Consider the following 21,816-nt stretch of genomic DNA (forward strand, 5'->3'; position numbering starts at 1 on the left):
AGTGGAGGGGGCCCACTAGAGGGACTCTGTCCTTGATGCCTGTGCAGGGTTTCCTCCAGCCTTGGGAAGCAGGATTCAGGACAGCCCCATCACCTGCCACTTCTGTCAACGCAGGTGTCCCTGTTTCCCTTTCCCTTGTGACATTTATATTCCCTTTGGCTGAAGTGCAGCAAGCGCCGTCCCCCCCACACCACCACCACCTTCTGCTCTGGAAGGAGAAACCAGAAGCAAAGGGTATGGACTGGATGGGGATCCCGAGGGGAGAGAGATGGAAGGTACTGGAGCGGAGGGTTGGCAGCAGTGGTGGTGAGCCTGGTGGGGTCTGGGAGGGGGGTGGCGGGGAGAACTCACTCTGAAGACAAGCCCTGAAGTCAGACTGACCTGAGTTCAAGTTCTTCCCAGGCACGTGACCTTGGCAGGTTACCCGCTGCACCTGCCCCGTCTGCCTCGGGGCCTCAGGGCTCCAGCTGAGCAACCGCAGGCAGGTGAGCCAGTGATAACCAGCAACGTTGTGTCTCTGTTTCCCGCAGATGACGTGGCCCCCTACTTCAAGACGGAGCCGGTGCGAACACAGGTGCACCTGGAGGGGAATCGCCTGGTACTCACGTGCATGGCCGAGGGCAGCTGGCCACTGGAGTTCAAGTGGCTCCACAACGACAGGGAGCTGACCAAGTTCTCTCTGGAGTACAGGCAAGCGTGCCGCCCCTTTCTTCCCACCCAGCCGCCAGGGTCCTGCTGCGTCCTGAGGGGGTACCAGGGCAGTGGGCAGGGGCACCGTGTGGCGGTTTTGGTGGGGGAGCCCCTGCTCCAGTGTTGCTGGGAGGCTGGGGTGACGGAAGTAGGGGGCCAGGGCCGCCCTTGCCCAGGGTGAGAAGACTCTGCCCTGCTGCACCCAGCAGAAGACGGCTGGGTGGCCAGGCAACCGTGCACGGGGCAGAGGGGATGACTGAGGTAGGGGAGCCCGCTGCCAGCAGCTAGACTGTGGCCACGGCTGTGACCAGATCCCCACCGAGAAGAGCCCTGCTCTCTCGGGAGAGCTGTTGGAGGGGCCTGGGTCCAGCAGAGGGGTAGGGCATGCAGCTACCTGGGGTCTGTAAGGGGCGGACAGATTCTACTTGGGAGGGCAATTCAGGGGGGACATGGAGGCGGGACCTCCCCCACTCTGTGCTGTGCCCTTGCACTGGGCTCTGGGTCGGGCTGCCCTTTCTTCCCCAGGACACTGCCAAGTGGGGATAAGGGAGAACAGAGAGAGAGAGAGAGAAAAACACAGGGTCTCCGTGAGGGCAAGTTTGCTACTAGAAGAGAGAGCAGTGGGGCAGCTACTCCCCAAGCCGGGTAGCCTCCAGCCTTTCTCCCGGCTCTCCTTCCCCCTGCTTCTATCCCCCTATCTCGGCCTTTTTTATTGGCTCCTGACCCTGTGCCTGGTGATTAATCCCCAGGCCTGATGTGCATAATTGGTTTTGTTGGGGAAACAAGATTGTCTCGCCCTGGGGATGTTGATACAAATCTGCCGCCAGGGACAGGAATGCAAATGAGAGGAGGGGGATTTAATTGCTTGAGAATCGATCCTTTCCAGAAAACCATCCTTTTCTTCATGAAGCAGGGAGGCCAGGGTTTGGGGGGACCCCCATGCCCGGGTTCCTTCCGCCCCAGCCCTGGCCTGGATGGGATGGTGATGAGAGCTGAAAATTCGGCCTCTGTGCGCCAGTGCCAAATCTCAGAGACAGAGTTTGCGGTGAAGTAGAAAAGAATAGCTTAATTGCTTTGCCAGGCAAAGGGGGACACAGTGGGCTCATGCCCTCAAAAACTGTGTCCCAACCTGTGATGATTTGGTGAGGAGTTTTATAGCAATAGTTCAGGGTGGGGTTACTGATAAAATTAGGGTGTATGTAGGGCCTGCAGTCCTTTAATCTGGCCTCAGGTGGTCTCTTTTTTTGTTGTTAGTTTATTTATTATTTATTTTTGGCTGCATTGGGTCTGTTGCTGCGAGTGGGGGGCTACTTTTCATTGCAGTGCGCGGGCTTCTCACTGCGGTGGCTTCTCTTGTTGCAGAGCTCGGGCTATAGGTGTGCGGGCTTCACTAGTTGTGGCACATGGGCTCGGTAGTTGTGGTGCACGGGCTTAGTTGCTCTGCGGCATGTGGGCTCTTCCCGGACCAGGGCTTGAACCCGTGTCCCCTGAACTGGCAGGCGGATTCTTAACCAATGCGCCACCAGGGAGGCTCCTCAGGTGGCCTCTTGATGAGCTTTTGTGGTTCTTGAGGTCATCAAACTGTAACCTTCTCTCTGAAATGAAGACTGCTTCATCAAGTAGTTCATCTTACATTTGTTGGGGGTTTTAGTTTTGTAAAGAGCTCAAAGATACTGTTATGTGTGTCCCTTGAGGGGGAACCAGGACCCTGCCCCAAGGCTGCACTATTGTTTCTTGACTGCTCCTCCCTTGTCTCTGCATCCCCTCCCTTCCCTGATTAGCAACTGTTCTGATCTGCCCTTTGGGACTCAGGGAGGGTCATGGAGGCTGAAGGCTATTCCCTACAAACAAGAAATGGGGGACACAGAAGGACTTTGGTGCCTAGGAGCCCCACGAGGTTCTGCTTGGTTTCAGTGGGAGTGGCCACTTTGGCAAAGGAGGGGGCAGGAGAGGCCGGGGCAGGAGGACCACCCTCCCCTCTGTGGATGGGGAGAGACCTGGACCAGGATGCAGGAGGCCCTCCAGTGCTGGCCACTCTGGGCCTCGGTTCTCCAGGGAGCCTCCCAGGGTGGTCCCCGTGATGGTTTTCAGCTGGGGCCCAGAGCCATTCCTGAATGTTGTCTGGCACCCTGGGCAGTTTTGGCAGTGTCCATGAAAAGCCCCGGCAGCCGCTTGGATGGTGAACATGCCTGAATGGGCACCCCAGGAGCATGGTGATGGCATACCACACTCTTAATGGTGTCCTTGCCCTTGATTTGAGCTGGAGGCAGGACCCAGGAGGAGGAGGAGAGTTGGTTCTTTATCTGTTTCACAGCCATTCCTTTGGTGCCTGAAGCTGCAAGGATGTGGGGTGGGCATTACACAGAAGCAGATTCTGGCTCAGCTTCAGGTTCAGACTTGCCCAGCAATGGAATGGGCTTCCTCTGGACACAGTCAGCAACCTGTCCCTGGAGGCATCCAGATGGTTGTCAGGGTGCAACTGTTGATGATGGTAATGATGATAACAGTCATTGGCAATGAAAAAGAATTTATTACCTGGCAGACATGATGGGCGCTCTGAGAGCATCTTGTTTAATCCTGCCAGCAATCCTATGAGTAGGTTCCAGTGTTTTCTCCATTCTACAGACGAGCAGACTGAGGTTTAGAGAGATGAAACAGTCCACCCAAGGTCAAGTTGTTGAGTTGGGCTTCACATATAAGTCAGATGACTACAGGGCTTGAATTCTTTACCATCCACCACACTGCCTCTCATTGAAGAAAGATTGAAGCCATCGCCTCCTCCGTGTGTGTCCTAAGCATCTTTCTGCTAACTGTGCTCTGCACGTTCTAGAAAACAAAGCTCCATTTCAGAGCTTGGTGGGGTGGAAGTTATTCAGGGAGACGTAAATGGACATCCATTCGGGAAACTCATCCTCCTGCCTCCTCACCCCCAGAAAGGCTGGCTGTTACAGCAGGGTGCCTGCTGTGTGCCCGAGGACAAGTCAATCAGGATTTTCCTCTAATCAAAAATATGCTGTGGGCTTCCCTGGTGGTGCAGTGGTTAAGAATCCGCCTGCCAGTGCAGGGGACACGGGTTCGAGCCCTGGTCTGGGAAGATCCCCCATGCTGCGGAGCAACTAAGCCCATGCACCATAACTACTGAGCCTGTGCTCTAGAGCCTGTGGGCCACAACTACTGAGCCCACATGCCACAACTACTGAAGCTTGAGCGCCTAGAGCTCGTGCTCCACAACAAAGAGAAGCCACCGCAATGAGAAGCCCTCGCACCACAACGAAGACCCAACACAGCCAAAAATAAATAAATTAATTTTTTAAAAAATGAGCTGTGCTCACAGGGAAAGATCTACACTCCTCAGTGTGGCCTTCAGAACTCTTCATGTTCTGCTCCTGATAGCACCTGCTTTAGCTCCTGCTGTTCCCATCTGAGGTAACACATTCCCACCAAACAGGACCCTCACACCACAGGTCCCAGGACAGTTCCTTCCACATGCCTTTTTTTATGCCTTTGTCCAAACTGTCCTGTCCCCTCCACTTGGAATATTGCCCCTTTCAGAACCTTCTGTCTCTCTCCTGCAGGGTTCCAACTCTTTCGGAAAGCCTTTCCTGATAGTACACGTATGTGTTCTCAATAAATCTCTCTCTCTGTCTCTCAAACACACACACACTCATTTCTGCCTCTCTCTGCCCTTTGTGACTGTCCATAATACATCCCATTATACTTTGCCTTCTAATTATTTACATGAGAGCCTGCAAATAAACCACAGAATGAAGTGAGAGCCTCAGGCACCTTGGAGGTTCCAGGAATCTCAGGTTCCTGGAGGTTCCAGGAACCTCAGAACCAAGAACTTGATATTGCCAGGCCCTCTCCCCTCTGGGCTGCTTGGCTGTGCCTGCCTCTGGGTTCAGACTTCATTCTCATGCAGTGAGTGACACTGAGAAGTTTGGGAATCACAGGCTCACAGCCACATGATTTCAGAGTAGAAGGAATTTCCCCATAGGAGTTCCATGTAGAAAGTCCCAGGGAAGGATTCTGATTGGTCCAGCTTGGATCTACCCTGACCAATCCCGATGGGAAGCAGCATGGAGTGCTGTGATTGGCCAGGCCTGCATCATGTGTCTACTCCGAGCCATAGGACGTTGCTCAGGCAGCCCCCACACTAGAGCCACGTGGTGGAAAGGAGAGTGAGAGCTCTTAGCAGAAGAAGGGAAAAGGGTGGTGGGGCAGACAGTAGCCCCCTGTGTCCACTTTACCACCCCTGCCTCCTGTGAGGGCCTGGCTCATAGCAGGTATTTTTCCTTCCTTCTTTCTTTTTTTTTTTTAATTTTGAAAATTTTCAAATCTTGGAAGAATTATAAGATAGTACCGTAAACACCTGTATACCTTTTTACCATTCCCCAGTTGTTAATATTTTGTATCATTTGTACTCTCTCTTGCTCATTCTATGCACACGTAGATGCACGCATCTTCTTTGCTGAGTTATTTAAGAGTTAGTTGCAGACCTCATGTCAGTTCACCCCTAAGTAGAATTTCCTAAAAGCAAGGCATTTTCCTACAGAACTACCACACAATTTTCACACTCAGGAAATTGCACATTGATAAAATACTACTGTCTGACACACAGTCCACATTCAGATTTCTCCATCTGTCCCAATTATATCCTTTGTGGACATTTTTATTGTTGTTGTTCAATACAGGATCTGATCAAGGACCACACATTGGATTTAGTTGTCATGACTCTTTAGACTCCTTAAATCTAGAACTATTGCTCATTTTTCTTTCCTATCTTTCACGGCATTGACAGTTTTGAGAGTTCAGCCAGTTTTGCAAGATGTCATCCAAGAATATTACGTAGATATACATCCATTTCAATGCTTCACAATTACAGGCACCCTAAGTCAGTTTGCACCATTATCGGTGATGGTAGGTCTTACCATCTGGTCAAGGTGATGTTCACTAGATTTCTCCCTTGTCCAGGTATTGATGTGTCGTCTCCCCTTTGAATGATAAACTTGAGACTCTGTGAATATTCTCCTCCCCAGGAATCTCCCACCCAGTGGTTTAATAGTCATTGATGAGTCTTACCTGAATCAATTATTACCAAGGTGGTTGTGATAAGCAAATTTTCCATCATTCCTTTTACTTATATTAGTTGGCTCGCTTTCTTTCTTTCTTTCTTTCTTTCTTTCTTTCTTTCTTTCTTTCTTTCCTTCCTTCCTTCCTTCCTTCTTTCCTTTCTTGCTTTTCTTTCTTTCTTTCGTTTATTTTTGGCTGTGCTGGGTCTTTATTGCTGTGCGTGGGCTTTCTCTAGTTGCGGTGAGCAGGGGCTACTCTTCGGTGTGGTGCGCTGGCTTCTCATTGTCGTGGCTTCTCTTGTTGTGGAGCACGGGCTCTAGGCACGCAGGGTTCAGTAGTTGTGGCACGTGGGCTCAGTAGTTGTGGCTTGCGGGTTCTAGAGCTCAGGCTCAGTAATTGTGGTGCATGGGCTTAGTTGCTCCACAGAATGTGGTATCTTCCTGGGCCAGGGCTCGAACCCATGTCCCTTGCATTGGCAGGTAGATTCTCAACCACTGCACCACCAGGGAAGCCCAGTTGGCATTCTTTCTTGAAAGGGATCTTTCCTTTCTCATCCCCTTTAAAATAATTTAGCATCGGTACAAACTCACGGATAATTTTTTCTATTTAATTTTTCCTAATTTAATCCATTCCCGTCATTATTTGGACCCTCGTAGTAACCCAGAGTTTGCCAATGGAGCTTCTTCAAGCTGGATCTTGAGTCCTTTTGACATGTCCCCATTGGATTTCTAGCACTTTCTTGCTTTTTGCCTCAACAAAATATTCGTTTCCTCTTTTGAATGAATACCTACTGAAAATCCCATCATGTAGGAGATTGGTCAGCTTCTCATTATGGTTCTCTCACCTCTGCTTTTCGCTGAGGACTTCCTATCTCATCCAAACCCCAGGGATTTTCTTTTGTTTTTGTTTTTATTTTTATTTTTCAAACTCCAGGTTTTGAGTCGAGTGATAATATCCAATTTTCAGGCAGAAAGATGGCTGAATTGACTCAGCAGGTTGAGTGAAAAGAAGATTGGAAACACTGCCGTAAATTTAACTGTTTCCCACGCCGTCTCCAGAGAAAGAAGTTTGCATTCCCATTCAGTCTCCAAGGGTGTTTATTCTCAGCGGGATCTGTACCAGAATGGGCCAGGGGTGTGTGTATGTGTGAGAGAGAGAGAGAAATCTACAAGAAGGAAAGCCAGTTTCTCCTTCTGAGTACCGGTGACCCTGGGGAGTTTGTGGGTCCGAATCCATCCATGGGGGCAGAGTGGAAATAGCCTGGACTTTGGGGGTAGGCCCGCATACCGCTTACTAGCTCTGTGACTTAGGGCAGAAATACTTAGGCACCTTGAGTTTGTTTTCTCACTTTGGAACTGGTCACAGTAATGCCTACTTTAGAGGGTTATCGTGAGGATTAAATGAGATGCTATGGGACAAATCCAGTTCCGGGTGCAACAGACATGAACTAAAGGGTACCTGTTAGGATTATACAGGGTATCATCTTGATAGAATAACGGGGCAAATAACAAAGCCGCCAGAAATCTCGTGTGCAGGTGAGCACACCTCCCTCCAAGGGGTCACGGGGCTCTGGTTATATATGATTCTTTAGGTCTCATATACACGTTTAATGGTTATGAGCGTGCAAAGCACATAGACGTGTTTGTGTGACTTCCTGACTCTGGGGTTAGTAACTCACATAAAGGTCAGGTCCTCTCTGTTGCCTCTGGAGCCTCTCCCGCCACCCCCCTTCCCTCCCGTGGCGGGGGCATCTCTCCAGGTTGAATCAGGTCAGCCTCCGTTTGCATCCATGTCACCAGCCAGGGCTGCATGCGTGGGGACTGTCCCGCCAGCTCAAGAAATGGCAGGTCAGGCAGTGGCTGTAGGGGAGGAAGGGAGATGGACATTAACCTCCCGTCCTTGTGACCATGTCCTGGCAGAGTCTTCAACCAGATTATTTTGCCCCACCTGGGTAATGCCTTATGCCATAATTATTCTCACACTTAAAATCAAATAGGAAAAACAAATCAGCTAGGCAGACCACACACACACACACACACACACACACACACACACACACACACAGATTCCCACACGCAATCAGGCACGCGTATCCATAGAAAAACTGTTTATCCAGACTCACTCGGTTTCAAGAACTTAATATACATCATTTCACAGCAACACTGGGAAGTGTTATTACCCTCATTTTGCAGACGAGGAACCCGAAGCTCACAGAAGTTGCAGAATGTGGCTGGGCTCATCCAGGGAGCAAGTGGCAGATCCAAGGGGTCTGTCCCCTGAGTGCGTCTTGTCCTTTCTACACAGATGCACACAGGTTCCCGGTTGGGTTCCTTCTGCCCACTTTTGTCACTGTGTGTCGTTCTCTGGCCCAAGAGACAAGAAGCCGAGGGCCCCTCAGACCCTCTGGGAGGCAGGCGTGTGGAGACCAGCTGAGGCTGAGTCCCTCCCCTGAGGCCCCACATGGGCCCTGCTGGGTGTGGAGACGGGCAGGTGTGTGGAGGGGAAGCTCAGGTGAGCCAGGCCGGGCGTCTGGCTGGTCCCCGCTGTGTCCTCAGCCCTGCTGCCAGCCTGACATCCTTTATGGTGGAGCTGTAGCATCTGGGAGGTGCACAGGCTCGGTGGTGGGGAGAAGAAAGCCCAGTCGAGGCAGAGACCCACGCGTGAGATGGCCCTGGCTGTGGTCACAAAACAGGAGACTCCTGCAGAGCAGCTGCAGCCTTTGAAATCCTTCAGAGGAGAGGATGAAAAGAAACTCCAGTGCCAGCTGCTTTGTCTCTGCCTTCTCCTCTGGCCTCCCCTTAGAAGTGAGAGCAGGCAGCAGGGGCCAGGGAGGCAGAGGCTGGTGGGCTTTCCAGAGGGCACGTGCCACGTGGGTGCCAGGAACCAAGCCACGCTCTTCCCCGCAGCGGTTCTGGGAGATTGGTGCTATTATTTTCTCTGCTTCTTAGCTAGGAATCACAGTTCAGAGAGGTCCAGCGACTTGCCCAAGGTCACACAGCCAGATCTGGAGAGCCAGGTTTCACCCAGGATCTTTCAGACCCCAAGCCTGTGTCCCGCCCCCTGCTCCGAGCTGTCTTGCCGTGCTTGTCCTCTGCCAGGGCAGTGGCACTGCCAGGGCCCAGCTTTCTGGGCATGGCCCCAGCTAGCCTTCTAAACCACGGCAGAGGACCTATTCACGGCTAATATATGGAACGTAGCATGGCCCAGCCCTGCTTTAAGTGCTTCACGTACGTTAACTCTTTTTATTTTTTTTCTTTTTTTGCGTACACGGGCCTCTCACTGCTGTGGCCTCTCCCGTTGTGGAGCACAGGCTCCGGACGCGCAGGCTCAGCGGCCATGGCGCACGGGCCCAGCCACTCCGCAGTATGTAGGATCTTCCCGGACCGGGGCACAAACCCGTGTCCCCTGCATCGGCGGGCGGACTCTCAACCACTGCGCCACCAGGGAAGCCCCCATGTACGTTAACTCTTGATAACGAACACTCCAGATGGTCATCCACCCCATGCTTGGCCCGTGAGGGCCACTTTCACCTAGACTCTTGTTCTCGATCCCTGGACATCAGCAACTCCTAAGGGAAGAGACATGAGGGATGCATCTTCCTGGTTTAGCTCCCCACCCAGGGAGTCATAGGACTAAGATGGACCAGGTCTTCTCCCTCCAAGCCTGATGAAGAAACATCAGGAGATGCTGATTCGTTCACCAGGCGGAGATTTAGGAACTTCTGCCTGCCTGGCACAGAACTAGGCAAGGAGAACAAGACCAAAGGCAGTGCCAGACCCCCCCCCCAAAGCCCCCCTTCCTGCTGCCCTTTAGAAATGTTGGTTCCAGCCAAGGGGCAAGGTGTGCACTCATGGCCCGTAAGCGCCTGGACCAAGGTGCCACAGCAGATGCTGGAGGCCAAGAGAGTATCCTAGAGAGGTTTCGGGCAGCCTCTGGAAGTCGTCGAGCTTGAACGGAGAAGGGAGGAGCCCTTGGGTGTGGCCAGGCAGTGGATGGGGGGCAGCTCTCTTGGGGCAGCAGGTGCTGGGTGCTGCTGGCGTTGTGCTCAATAGGACAGGAAGACCCCACCCTCATAGATCATACAGCCCAGAGGGGTAGCAGATTTCAATAATTCTATAGGGATTAATGAACTCCAGTTTTTTTGTTTTGTTTTGTTTTTTGGGTGTTTTTTTTTTCACCACGCTGCCCAGCATGCGGGATCCTAGTTCCCGGACCAGGAATCGAACCCATGCCCCCTGCAGTGGAAGCGCGGCGCCCTAACCACTGGACCGCCAGGGAATTTACAGGACTTCAGTTTTTGTTGTAGTTGTTGTTGTTGTTTTGCGGTACGCGGGCCTCTCACTGTTGTGGCCTCTCCCATTGTGGAGCACAGGCTCCAGACGCGCAGGCTCAGCAGCCATGGCTCACGGGCCCAGCCGCTCCGCGACATGTGGGATCTTCCCGGACCGGGGCACGAACCCGTGTCCCCTGCATCGGCAGGCGGACTCTCAACCACTGCGCCACCAGGGAAGCCCGGGACTCCAGTTTTGATAAGTGCTGTTGAGGTAAAGCACAGGCCAGAGAAGACGTTAGTGAGGCAGCTGAGACCTGGATGTGCAGAGTTAGCCAGGGCTGGCGGCGGGCAGGCCGGTTGCCCAGGGAGCGGTGCATACACATGTTGAGACGGGGGGCGCCAAACGAAGGCCAGGGAGGGCAGGATGCTGGAGAAGTGGACGGGCCGACCAAGGTGGCGCTCGTCCTCTGTCTTGGGGCGCTCTTATCTTCTGCGAAAAGCTGTGTGGAGCCCTTGAATGGTTGTTCACAGGGAAGGGACACAGTCGGATGTCCATTTAAAAAATATTTAGCCCAGCAGCTGGGTGGGAAGTGGACTGGAGGAGAACGGTTAGGAGCTGGGCTGCTCAGTCACGGTGGGAGGGGGTGATGGCTTGCACCATCTTGGTGACAGTGGAGATGGGAGGAATGCATGGGTCTGAGACTTCTGTAGGAGATGGAATTGATGAGACTCGATCAGCTGGGCGTGGCCAGTAAAGGGAGGAAGGCAGGCGGTGAGGTGATTGAGGAAGGAGGCACCGGAAGAGCAGGGGCTTTGCGGGACGTCGCTGCGCATGGTGGTGGGTGGTTGGCGAGACATCAGGTCTAGACGGCCAACAGGCAAGTGGATGCGAAGAAAAGCCCGAGCTGATGGTCTTGATTTAGGAGTCCACGTGACCATGACAACCATGGGGATGGGGAGGGTGAGGGAGCAGACCCAACACAGAGGAGAGAGCGCTAGGGTCCCAGAAGGTAGACAAAAGAAAGGAGGTGACAGTCAGCCCAGCACAGTGAGGCCAAGAGGCCAAGACGGAAGAAGGAAACGGAGACTGGGGTGTTATGGAAGGAAAGAGGGTGTTTTGAGAAGGACCAAGTGGTCAACTGTGTCAGCTGCTGTGGATGCTAGCAACCCTCTGCTAGATTTAGGGACACGGATGTCCGGTGACCTAAGGAGAGTCGGGGTGGGCAAGTTGAGGAGCCAGTGAAGGAGGCACTGAGTGTAGGGGATCCTCAAGGCAAAACAGGAGTGAAGAAGCGGACGTCGGGAGGAGTGTGACGGTGGCGACCGGCTGATGCCCGGTGCTGCCTTGGGAGCCGGGGGAAGCACAGCCAGCACAGGATGACGGAGGAAGAGCCATGGATGCCAGGGAGAATGTTCGGAGCTGCGTCCTGCAGGTGGTGGGTGGTCTTTGGAGGATTTGGGTCGGGGCGCTCAAGACCCCGTGTAACCTGGTCCTGCCTCTCTTTCCAGCCTGTTCTCTCGCCCACCCCCTGCACGAATGGGCTGAAGGATGGGTTTCCTGATCGTCTCTGTTATTAAACATCGCTGTGCTTTTTTTGCTCACCTGTCTCCTCCACCTGTGCTGTCCTTACACATCTCTTCTACCTGATACTCCAAGGTTCAGCATCAGCATCCCCTCAGTAGGAATCTCAGTCCCGACCCTGACTCACTGTATGCCTCTGGGCAAACTACTTCATCCCTGCCTCAGTTGCCCAGTCTGTTAAATGGGAACAATAAAACGAGTAGCTACTTCCCAGGGGTGGAGGTCCATGAGATCAAATATGCGGAAGGATGTCTGGTCATCGACGGCCCTGTAAGTGGAAAGGGTGGCCTGAAAGCCACCAAATAAATCCCGAATCTCGTCTACCTCTCTCCCCACTTTACTCTTTCTGGCCCCGGCCTCATTCCCACCCTCCTGGGAAGCCTGGGCTCTTCTTCCTCAACAAAGCCAGATCCCATCTGTCTATATGCAACCTCTTCGGGGTCGAATTGACTCCAATTTGACTGTGAGTCTGGACATCTTGTCTGAAAATTGAAGGCTGCTGGTGAGAAAGCTGAAGTGCAGGAATTAGTTATGATGGGCATAAATTGAATTTTAATAGAGATGCCCATGGCATGGAGCCAGCGTACTGAGGCAGAGGGAAAGTAGTAATTAAAAGTTAACGAGTTTAGGGCTTCCCTGGTGGCGCAGTGGTTGAGAGTCCGCCTGCCGATGCAGGGGACGCGGGTTCGTGCCCCAGTCCGGGAAGGTCCCACATGCCGTGGAGCGGCTGGGCCCGTGCGCCATGGCCGCTGAGCCTGCGTGTCCGGAGCCTGTGCTCCGCAACGGGAGAGGCCACGACAGTGAGAGGCTCGCGTACTGCAAAAAAAAAAAAAAGTTAATGAGGTTAGAAATGTCGTAACCCTCCGGGAGGGGTGGGGGAAGTGGACCGAGGGGAGGAAGAGGCCCCCAGCCGAGCGTGCTGTCCTCTCCCTGACCCGGAAGCCCCTCTCCCGGCTCCCAAGGATCCGGGGGTGGGGGGAGGCTGCAGGGAGTTGCCCGGCTTGCCCTGCCCGTGCACCCAAGGGGGCCCGCAGCAGCGGGGTAGGAGCAGAGTTTGAGGGACCCTCCGAGGACACCCCGTGCTGCCCGTGAGGAAGGTAATAATGGGACTGGGGTTTCTTTACCTCGGTGTTCTTAACGTTTGGGGCGGGGTTATTCTTTGTTGTGCATCGTAGGGTGTGTAGCAGTAGCCGTGGCCTGGACCCACTAGATGCTGGTAGTCCCCTCCCCGAAACGTGACAACGAAAAATGTCTCCAGACGCCGCCAAATGTGCCCTGTGGGGGGGCTACGTCACCCCCACTGAGAACCAGTGATGTAGAGTAAGGCAGCAATGCGCCCCAGACTCTCCTAGCTGGAGCCAGAGTCAGGGGCCTGGCATGGGAGGGAGAGGCTGGAGGTGGCTGGCCACCCTCTGGTCCCTCTTGGGGTCTCTCCTGCCCCCAGTCGACTGGACTTCCTGTGGCACAGAGTTGCTTTCGTCAATGCTGCATTTGCATTTGGTCCTCGGTGTGGAATGCGGAATGCGGTGTGGAATGCGGAATGCGCAGGGCAGGTTTGACAGCTCCATTGCTCAGACGAGGCCAGAGGCTCAGAGACTCTGAGAGCCTGGCCCACGCTCATTCACCCCGTGGATGGAAGGCACCAGCTCCCCCAGGCGTCAGTACTGTACCCTGGTCTCCTCTGGGCAGTCCTGCTCTTTAAAGCCTTGGTGAAGGCTGAGGCCGTTGGTGGAAGGGGTCTCAGTTACCTGGAGCAGCCCAGGCCCGGTTCTTACAGGTGCCCAAGAACACCTCCTGACAGGGTCCTGAGGCGTAAAACCTGGCCTATCCCACTCCTGGGGGTGGAGGCCTCCCCTTGCTTTAGGACAGGTCCTTCCTGGACCCAAGGGGACCAGCCACTCTGATGGGGAGTGACAGGAGAAGCCAGGAGAGAGGCGGGCAGGAGGCAGAGAGGCCCCGGAGGACCAGGACAGGTCGTGGGCAGCGAGGGGCACGGCTGGCTCCCCCAGCCTCAGGGTGTCGTTGCAATAATTATGCCAATTAAGATGAATAGGTTCAAAATGTGAGGGGAAAGAGGGAAAAAAAGAAGCAAGAGATTCTAAAACACTGGCTGTCTCGGTTTCCGTGGCAACCTGTTTCCTCACTCTCACTAATGGGTCCTGGCTTGGGCAGGGGGTGGGCCCCCCACTGCCAAGGAAGCCGGAGATGGATGGTAGGTGTTACCTTGCTGGACTCGAGCAAAGGGCGCAGTGGGGCCTGGGGGACACACGCCTGGGGCCTTGGGAGAGTCACAGCCACAGGATGGCTCCCTGGCCCCCGGGCCAAGCTCGCCACCTTACAGGCCACCATGGCCTGAGAGGAAGATGACTTGCCCCGGAGACGGGGCCTGAGTTAATGTCAAGGTTCGAATTCACGCCCAGGCCCCCTGAGTCTCCATCCAGCGCTGCTTGGATTTCGTCAGGCTACGAGTATGGGCGAACGCGAAGACTCCAAGATCCAGTTAGATTCAGTGATTTTTCCTTCGTCAGGTTGAGCATCTCAGGATATGCGGGGGACACACCAAGCTAGGGGTGGGGGTCATTCCCAGGCCCTGGGTCTCAGGCTCCTTTCTCTCCCCTTGGGTATCCGCTGCATCCTCTTGATGTCCCCGTGGCTCAGAACATCACTCCGAGGCTTCACAGCCCTGAGAACCCTTGGGAGTGGGGCAGGAAGGGCATTTCCCTGAAGCCGTAGGTTCCCCCTGAAGCTGGGGCCGGCGTTGCTCCCTGTGTCCTCACTGACACTTGTGCAGCTGGCACAGCTCTGGGGGCCCATCCATGGCCCACATGAGCCCTCGTTACTGAGTTTAATGCTCACTGGGTGGTTGGAGGAGGATGTTGCTAGGCCTCCCATTGTATAGATGGAGAAACTAAGGCCCAGGGGGTAAAGTGACACATCCAGGGTCATGCTGCAAATCAGGGCTGGAGCAAGGGACGTAGACCCGCTGGCGGCCCCGCTACACGGAACAGTCTAGAACACACAGGTATGCACACATGAGCCACACCCTCTCTCCCTCTCCTCTCCTCCTACTTTCTGATCCGGGCAGCCCTGGGGACAGGTGGCTACGTCCGCCCAGACTCCCCAGAGTGCAGACAGATCATGCACATGAAGCATCACCGCTGCCTTTCACGATAAGGCTCCTGAGGAAAGCTGCTCTCTGATGAACAGAGGCTATTTATTTCTACCACTAGGAAACTTAACATGCGAATTAGGAAGGGTCTGATCATTTGTCACCCGAAATTGACATGTAAATTTGGCCTGAATCCCTGGTAACCAGTGTGCAAAGATGGGCATAGGGCAGTGGACGTGTGATGATGACCTAGGTCCTTGGGGAGGGATGGGAGGTGGTCCCCAGCAGAGGCACATATGTTTGTCATGAGGGAGATTTCAATGCATGGAAATGAGATGTTCATTCTCCCTCCTCACACAGCTGGTCTGGAGACGCCAGGTTGCCCTGAGAGCCTCTCTCTTTCGTCCCCCTTCCCCAGATCTTCCTGGAGGCACCCCCCCCAACCTTGGCTCTCAGCCAGGACACAAAAACTAATTAGATCTTGACTGTGTTCTGCACTCAGGCAGGCAAATGGTCTAGACAGATGCCTGGGGAGTTGGTAATGACCCCTGCTTCTTGGGGGCTGACCTGGTGCCTGACTCCCCTCTCCCCACCCATACCCCTCAGAGACCCATCAGGCCCGTTCATGGGATTTCTCAGTGTGGCAGGATTCAGGTGGTCTCTCCCCTGTGTCTTTGTCCCGCCAGGAGGAGTCTCTGCTGTGACCCACTTTCTGCTTTCTGACTGATGGGGCGCCGGGGGTTCTGTGATTCTGAACTTCCCACCCTAGCCAAGGAAGAGGTCTGCTCCCAGCTGGCTGCCCAAGTCCCCTGGGGCGCAGAGCCTCCTGGGGGTGGGCTTGGAGGAGGGGTGGGGGGTTGGGAGCAGGGGTTACAGCTCCAACCAGCAGTCCCTGGGGGCTGGGAGATGCCGGAGAGTTCTACAGCTCAGTGGGAGCAGGGATCAGGGAGGGGCTTCCTGCCTGCAGAACAGGGAATAGTACCCAAGAAAGACAGTGTCCCCAAAGGAGATCGGGCACAGTCCCTGGAGGTTGGCCCACAGTACGGCACATCCAGAAGCTTCAGCCACTGCTCCTCCTTTACCTTCGACCCCTAGGGAGCATACAAAGAGCAGGGACCATGCCTGCAGGAGACGCCCAGCCTGGCCTCTGCCACAGCTTCTGGTCAGTTACCTCCTGCTGTCTAGAAAACCACCCCAAACCTCAGTCACTTAGACAGGCGTGATTTGTCGCTTCTGTGCTGGTCCCTCCTGGGTGCTCTCATGAAGTTGCATTCGGCGGGCGGTCAGCGGGAGCTGGGCACGGTGGGGACAGCTGGGCTGCCTGTCTCTCTTCCTGTGGTTTACCATCCTTGGTGGCATGGTGGTCTGGGGCAGTGGTCTGAGAGGGCCATCGTGGACGCTGCAAGGCTCCTGAGGCCTGGGCTTTGGAATGTTCCACCACATTCTGTGGGTGAAGGCAAGTCACGAGGCCAGGCCAGATTTACGGGAGAGTGGACGCCACATCCCCACTGGAGTGGCTGCAAAGCATTCGGACCACGCTCTTCAGGCTCCCAGCTCCACCGAGGTCTGGCCGGTGCCTGGCAGCCTGCACAGATCACCTTTTCCAGATGGCGGCTCACAGGCGGGTCCCCAGGGCCCCTTAACGTGGTTCTGGTCTAGCTCTTCCACCAAGTATCTCTGAAGTCACCTTCGCCGGTGCCTTTGGAAAGCCCAGAGAGGATGGGCAGAGGTCAGAGGTGAGTCGTGCTGGACCGAGGCCAGAACTGTCAGGGCCGGTGGGCTTGTTTGTGGGGCCCCCTGCCCAGGGTCTGAGCAGATGTCGGGAAGGACAGAGAAGCGGGAGGCTGGCTCTGACCCTTGGGCTCGGGGCGGCCTCCGTCGCAGCTGCTGACACTGGATGTCGTGGCAGCTGCAGCTCAGACGCTGCTGCTCAGGCTAACTTGCTGAGCAGAAGCGTTGGGCCTGGTATTAGGCGGCTGTTAGAGGGGGCTTAGGGCAGTGCTCCTTTCCCCCAGGACACACTGAGCGAATAAGAAGAAGAACGTGAATAATCCCAGCGGCAGCTAACTCTTGGCGTGTGCTTACCACATGCCTCATGCCAGGCCCTGTCCAAATAAGCGCGCGTGACAGGTATTATGTCATCCTCACAATGTTCCTTCAGGTAGGGACCATGGTGTCGTGGTAAAGAGCACAAAATCTAGGGGCCACCTACTGGCTGTGTGATCTTAGGCAAGTTACTTAGCCTCTCTGTGCCTTGCTTTCCTCATCTTTTTCAGCTGCCAAATTTGGATAAAATGAATTCTGACCCCATAGGGTAGTTAAAGAGGAATAAATGCATTATCACATGTAAAGTGGTTAGAACTGCCTGGTTTATTTACTATAATTGTTACTATTACTCCTATTTCATAGATGAGGAAATGGAGGCACAGAGAGATTAGGCAACTTGCCCGAGGTCACACAGCAAGTAAAATACACAGACATTCCAAAACCCTCCCTCTCCACCTGTGCCCACCACACCCTAGAGCATTTGCCTCCCAAGCCCCCCAGCACAGCTCTGGACACTAGTAGTTGTTGGTGCCTGTTTTCTGACTTCAGTGGAAGTGTAGCCAAGACTCTCCTAAATGGAGAGACACACCAGAGCTGGGAGCTAGGGGAGGGCTCGGGGAGTGGACACCCTCCCTGCCTGGATGCTTGAGCCTTGGGACTCAGAAAGGAGAGATGCAGCACCACCTGAAGCCTCGCCCCAGGTAGAGAGGAAGGACATCAGTTCCGACCTTGGGCCAGGGCTGGGCGGGAAGGGAATGGGCAGCTCACCGCACACCCCGCCCCGCCCGAGCTGCCAACGGCAGGCATTGCAGCACGGCCGGGGAGGCCTCTTCCCAGCTCCCCTCGACCTGCCTGGGCAAGCTGGGGGGAAACCCGGGGGGACAGTGGTGCATCCTCCAGCCTAATCAGCATTCATTAATCCCACAAACATCTGGCCTGGGGAAATTGGCAGTCCGGTGAAGACCAGGGAGCAGGACTCAGCCATGCAGGAAGCTCGGGCTGGTCGGGCAGAGCTTGGTGGTTTCACAGCATCACCTGCACTCCGTGCCCACCGGATGCACATTGGCCCCACCCTCCTTAGTATTAATGAGCTGTTATCCCTTGTGGTAATTAAAGGGGCCGTGGCAAAGTCATTTCTGCCCTAAGAGGAGCAAGTCCTTGTTCCCTTCTGTCCCCTGAGATTATGAGATGTCCAAGGGTTGGGTCCTGGCTGAAGGAAGTGAGGGACTGGTCATGGGACTGGGGAAGAGGGCCTTTCTAAGCAGGTATGGCAGAAGCAGTAACATTTCATCTAAATGTAAGGATCTGAGGGTACCCCAATACCACGAAGACGGTGTTCGTGCTATTATTATGGTTGGTATTATTACTATTGACACCCAGAGCCTAACGCAGTGCCTGGATCATTGTGGGCACTCCATTCTGGGTCAAATGATTAATAACGAAGGCAAACACATGAAGACACATTTCTCGAGTGCATGTTGAATGTCAGACCCCGAGCTAAGCACTTGGCAGTCAGTTCTGCTAAAATTAGGTATAAAACATTTGCAAAAGTCACCGCACTGTGCAAAATCGTGCAGTAAAAACCACAGGACTAATGGGGGAAATGGGGTGAGGGAGCCACCCTCAAAAACTTCATTAGGGGGACTTCCCTGGTGGCACAGTGGTTAAGAATCAGCCTGCCAATGCAGGGGACACGGGTTTGAGCCCTGGTCCGGGAAGATCCCACAGGCCACGGAGCAGCTAAGCCCGTGCACCACAACTACTGAGCCCACGTACCACAACTACTGAGCCCGTGCTCTAGAGCCCACGAGCCACAACTACTGAAGCCTGCGTGCCACAACTACTGAAGTCCGTGCTCCGCAACAAGAGAAGCCACCGCAGTGAGAAGCCCACGCACCACAACGAAGAGTAGTCCCCACTCGCCGCAACTAGAGAAAGCCCACACGCAGCAATGAAGACCCAACTCAGCCAAAAATAAATAATAAATAAATAAATTTATTTAAAAAAATAAACTTCATTGGGGTATGTAAAAAAAGAGGAGCATCATGAGGATGATTGCTCGGGTTCACGAGCATTCAGTGGTTAAGAAATGCGTAAAGACCACAATAAGTATGGTACTTGGCCTTTTTCGAAGGGGCTGAAATTTGCTAGTGAAAGTGGGCATCGGTGGGTTGCAGCCGGTGAGTTATTGTGCAGGGTGGAAGGAGGGTTGTCTGCAATGTAAAGGAGAGTTGTAAGACCAGATGTGGGTGGGTGCGCTCGTCACACACATGGGAGCTGAGATCTCCCGGGTGTGCAGATTGTGGTAACTCTGCAGCTCCGCTCAGCTGCGTGCGGGTTTCTGGGTTTACCCAGTGTTTCTTGCAGACTGAAGCACACACAGCAGATGCAAAACTCAAGTTATGCTCCGATTGTTCCCTAATATATCAATGGCATCGGAACAAATGCATGTTTTCAAAACATGCCTTAGAGCAGAACTGCCCTTACTCGTATTTTCTGGAAAGCAGCCGCCCTTATTTTGCCTGTTACACAGGAATGGTGCCCCCGGCTTAACGAGGTTCGGCCTCTTGTCTAAGATCCCTTGCTTATTAGCAAATAGCACAGCTAAGATCGGAGTGAAAATCCGAGGCCAAAACGGGGTTCTTCAGGACTGTCATTCTTTGGGACTCTGATCAGTCTCATTATCGGACAATAATCAGAGTCATGTCACAGAGGAGGAAACTGAGGACTGGGGAGCCCACACCCTGGCCCTTGTCCTCACGTGGGATGGCCACGTCTATGTTAAATTCAGACTTTCCGCCCTATGGTCACACCCCCCAACCTCCCTCCCATCGCCCACTGAACCTGTCCTAGACCCACCTCCTTGACCTGGTCTCCATCTGCGACACACTTAAGGAATCACTCTGGGAACATCTTTTTTCTTTTTAATTTATTTTATTGAAGTATAGTTGATTTACAATGTTGTGTTAATTTCTGCTGTACAGTAAAGTGATTCAGTTATATATATTCCTTTTCATATTCTTTTCCATTATGGTTTATCACAGGATATTGAATATAGCTTCCTGCGCTATACAGTAGGACCTTGTTTTTCCATTCTGTATGTAATAGTTTGCATCTGCCCACCCAAAATCCCAATTCATTCCTCCCCACCCCACCCCACCCCGTAGAGAACCACAAGCCTGTTCTCTACGTCTGTGAGTGTTTCTGTTTCGTAGATACCGAACTGATTTGAGCTCAAATGAACTCATTTGTATCATACTTTAGATTCCACATATAAGTGACATCATATGGTATTTGTCTTTCTCTATCTGACTTACTTCACTTAGTATAATAGTCTCTAGGTCCATCCATGTTGCTGCAAATGGCATTATTTCTTTTTTATGGCTAATATTCCTGTATATATATGGGTATGTGTGTGTGTATGTGTGTATATATATACCACATCTTCCTTAACCGTTTCTCTATTCATGGACATTTAGGTTGCTTCCATGTCTTGGCTATTGTAAATGGTGCGGCTGTGAACGTCTGGGTGCGTGTATCTTTTCGAATTATAGTTTTGTCTGGATATATGCCCAGGAGTAGAATTGCTGGATTATATGGCAACTCTGTTTTCAGTTTTTTGTTTTGTTTTTTTGTGGTACACGGGCCTCTCACCGCTGTGGCCTCTCCCGTTGCGGAGCACAGTCTCCGGATGCGCAGGCCCAGCGGCCATGGCTCACAGGCCCAGCCGCTCCGCGGCACGTGGGATCCTCCCGGACCGGGGCACGAACCCGTGTCCCCTGCATCGGCAGGCGGACTCTCAACCACTGCGCCACCAGGGAAGCCCTGTTTTCAGTTTTTTGAGGCACCTCCATACTGTTCTCCATAGTGGCTGCACCAATTTACATTCCTAGCAACAGCATAGGAGGGTTCCACCCTGGGAACATCTTAAATGCAGATCCGGCCTCAGCAGGGCTGGGGTGGGGCTCGGGATCCTGCATCTCTGCCCTGGTTCCGCAGGCTGCCCGTGCCGCTGGTCCAGCTCCAGCCTCTTGCCCCTTGTGCCCTCAGCCCTCATCGTCCATGATCAACTCACACGTCACATCATCATCTCGGCTCAATCTTGCCAGGATCTTGAGTTCCTTGGCGTTGTGGTCCATCTGTTACGGCTTCCTGGAAGAACCCCAGCCCTGGGTCACTCTAGCTTTCCACCCATCTTGCTCCCTAAGTAAGGCCACCGAGCCCTGCTAGAGAATACCACATGCCTGTGGGGGGCGCCATTACAAACTAGGGTTTGCACCACCTCACCGGGGCCTTCCAGGTATCAGGGGTTAGACTTCAACACGTCTTCTGGGGGTACCCAATTCAACCATCATAGCCTGTAAGGTAAAATATTCCCAGGCTTTGGGAAGCAGGATGTGGACCCCTTTCGGGGGCCTGATCTGGCCTTCAGTACCGGCTGTTTCATTCACTCATCCAGAGAGTGTTCACTGAAGCACGTGTTATACTAGGAGTGATGCTCACGGAGCGTGGAGCCAGTACACGAGACCTGGCCTCAGGGACACACATACAAGTACACAGAACGTTAAATCGTGACACATGCACCAGGTCTGGCAGGGGCAACCCTGGGGTAGCCCAGAGGAGATTCAGGAAGGCTTCCTGGATGCAACATGCGAGCTGAAACCAGAGACGTTCCCTGCGGGCTGAGGAGAGGCACGTGGAGAGGTGACAGTGGCTTGTTTTCATTAGAAACTGCTGGGAGTTTGGTAGAGTTGGGGCCAAAGGGGAGTTTTGTACTCCCTGGGGGCAGGGTCTCTATGAGCCCAATGCCCGGCTGTCCCCTGGATGCTGCAGGTCCTGCAGACTCCTGTGCGTGTGAGCAGGGCCTGTGCCCCCTGTGCCTCTGCTCGTCCCCTGCACTGTGGCCGGGGGGGCCCAGCGCTCGAAAAGTTCCCGCCCCCCCTGGCTACCGGTGAGGGGGTGACTTGAGGCAGAAAGGGGTGCGTAGACCCGCACCTCGGACCCAGCATCACTTTATCCCCCATGTTCTGTCATCAGAGGCGG

The 21,816-nt window shown here is 53.8% G+C and overlaps 1 protein-coding gene across 3 annotated transcripts in view; it reads left to right on the plus strand.

Annotated features, from left to right (window-relative positions):
- Window positions 1–21,816, plus strand: part of SDK2 (sidekick cell adhesion molecule 2) — a 263,950-nt gene that overhangs the window by 121,247 nt on the left and 120,887 nt on the right. For all 3 annotated transcript variants that reach the window (XM_060080968.1, XM_060080970.1, XM_060080971.1), the window contains exon 2: window positions 531–690. In XM_060080968.1, coding sequence (XP_059936951.1) covers window positions 531–690 — 160 coding nt within the window. The remainder of the gene's footprint in view (window positions 1–530; window positions 691–21,816) is intronic.

This window comes from Mesoplodon densirostris, chromosome 18 (genome assembly GCF_025265405.1).
Source record: "Mesoplodon densirostris isolate mMesDen1 chromosome 18, mMesDen1 primary haplotype, whole genome shotgun sequence".
Taxonomy (NCBI): Eukaryota; Metazoa; Chordata; class Mammalia; order Artiodactyla; family Ziphiidae; genus Mesoplodon; species Mesoplodon densirostris.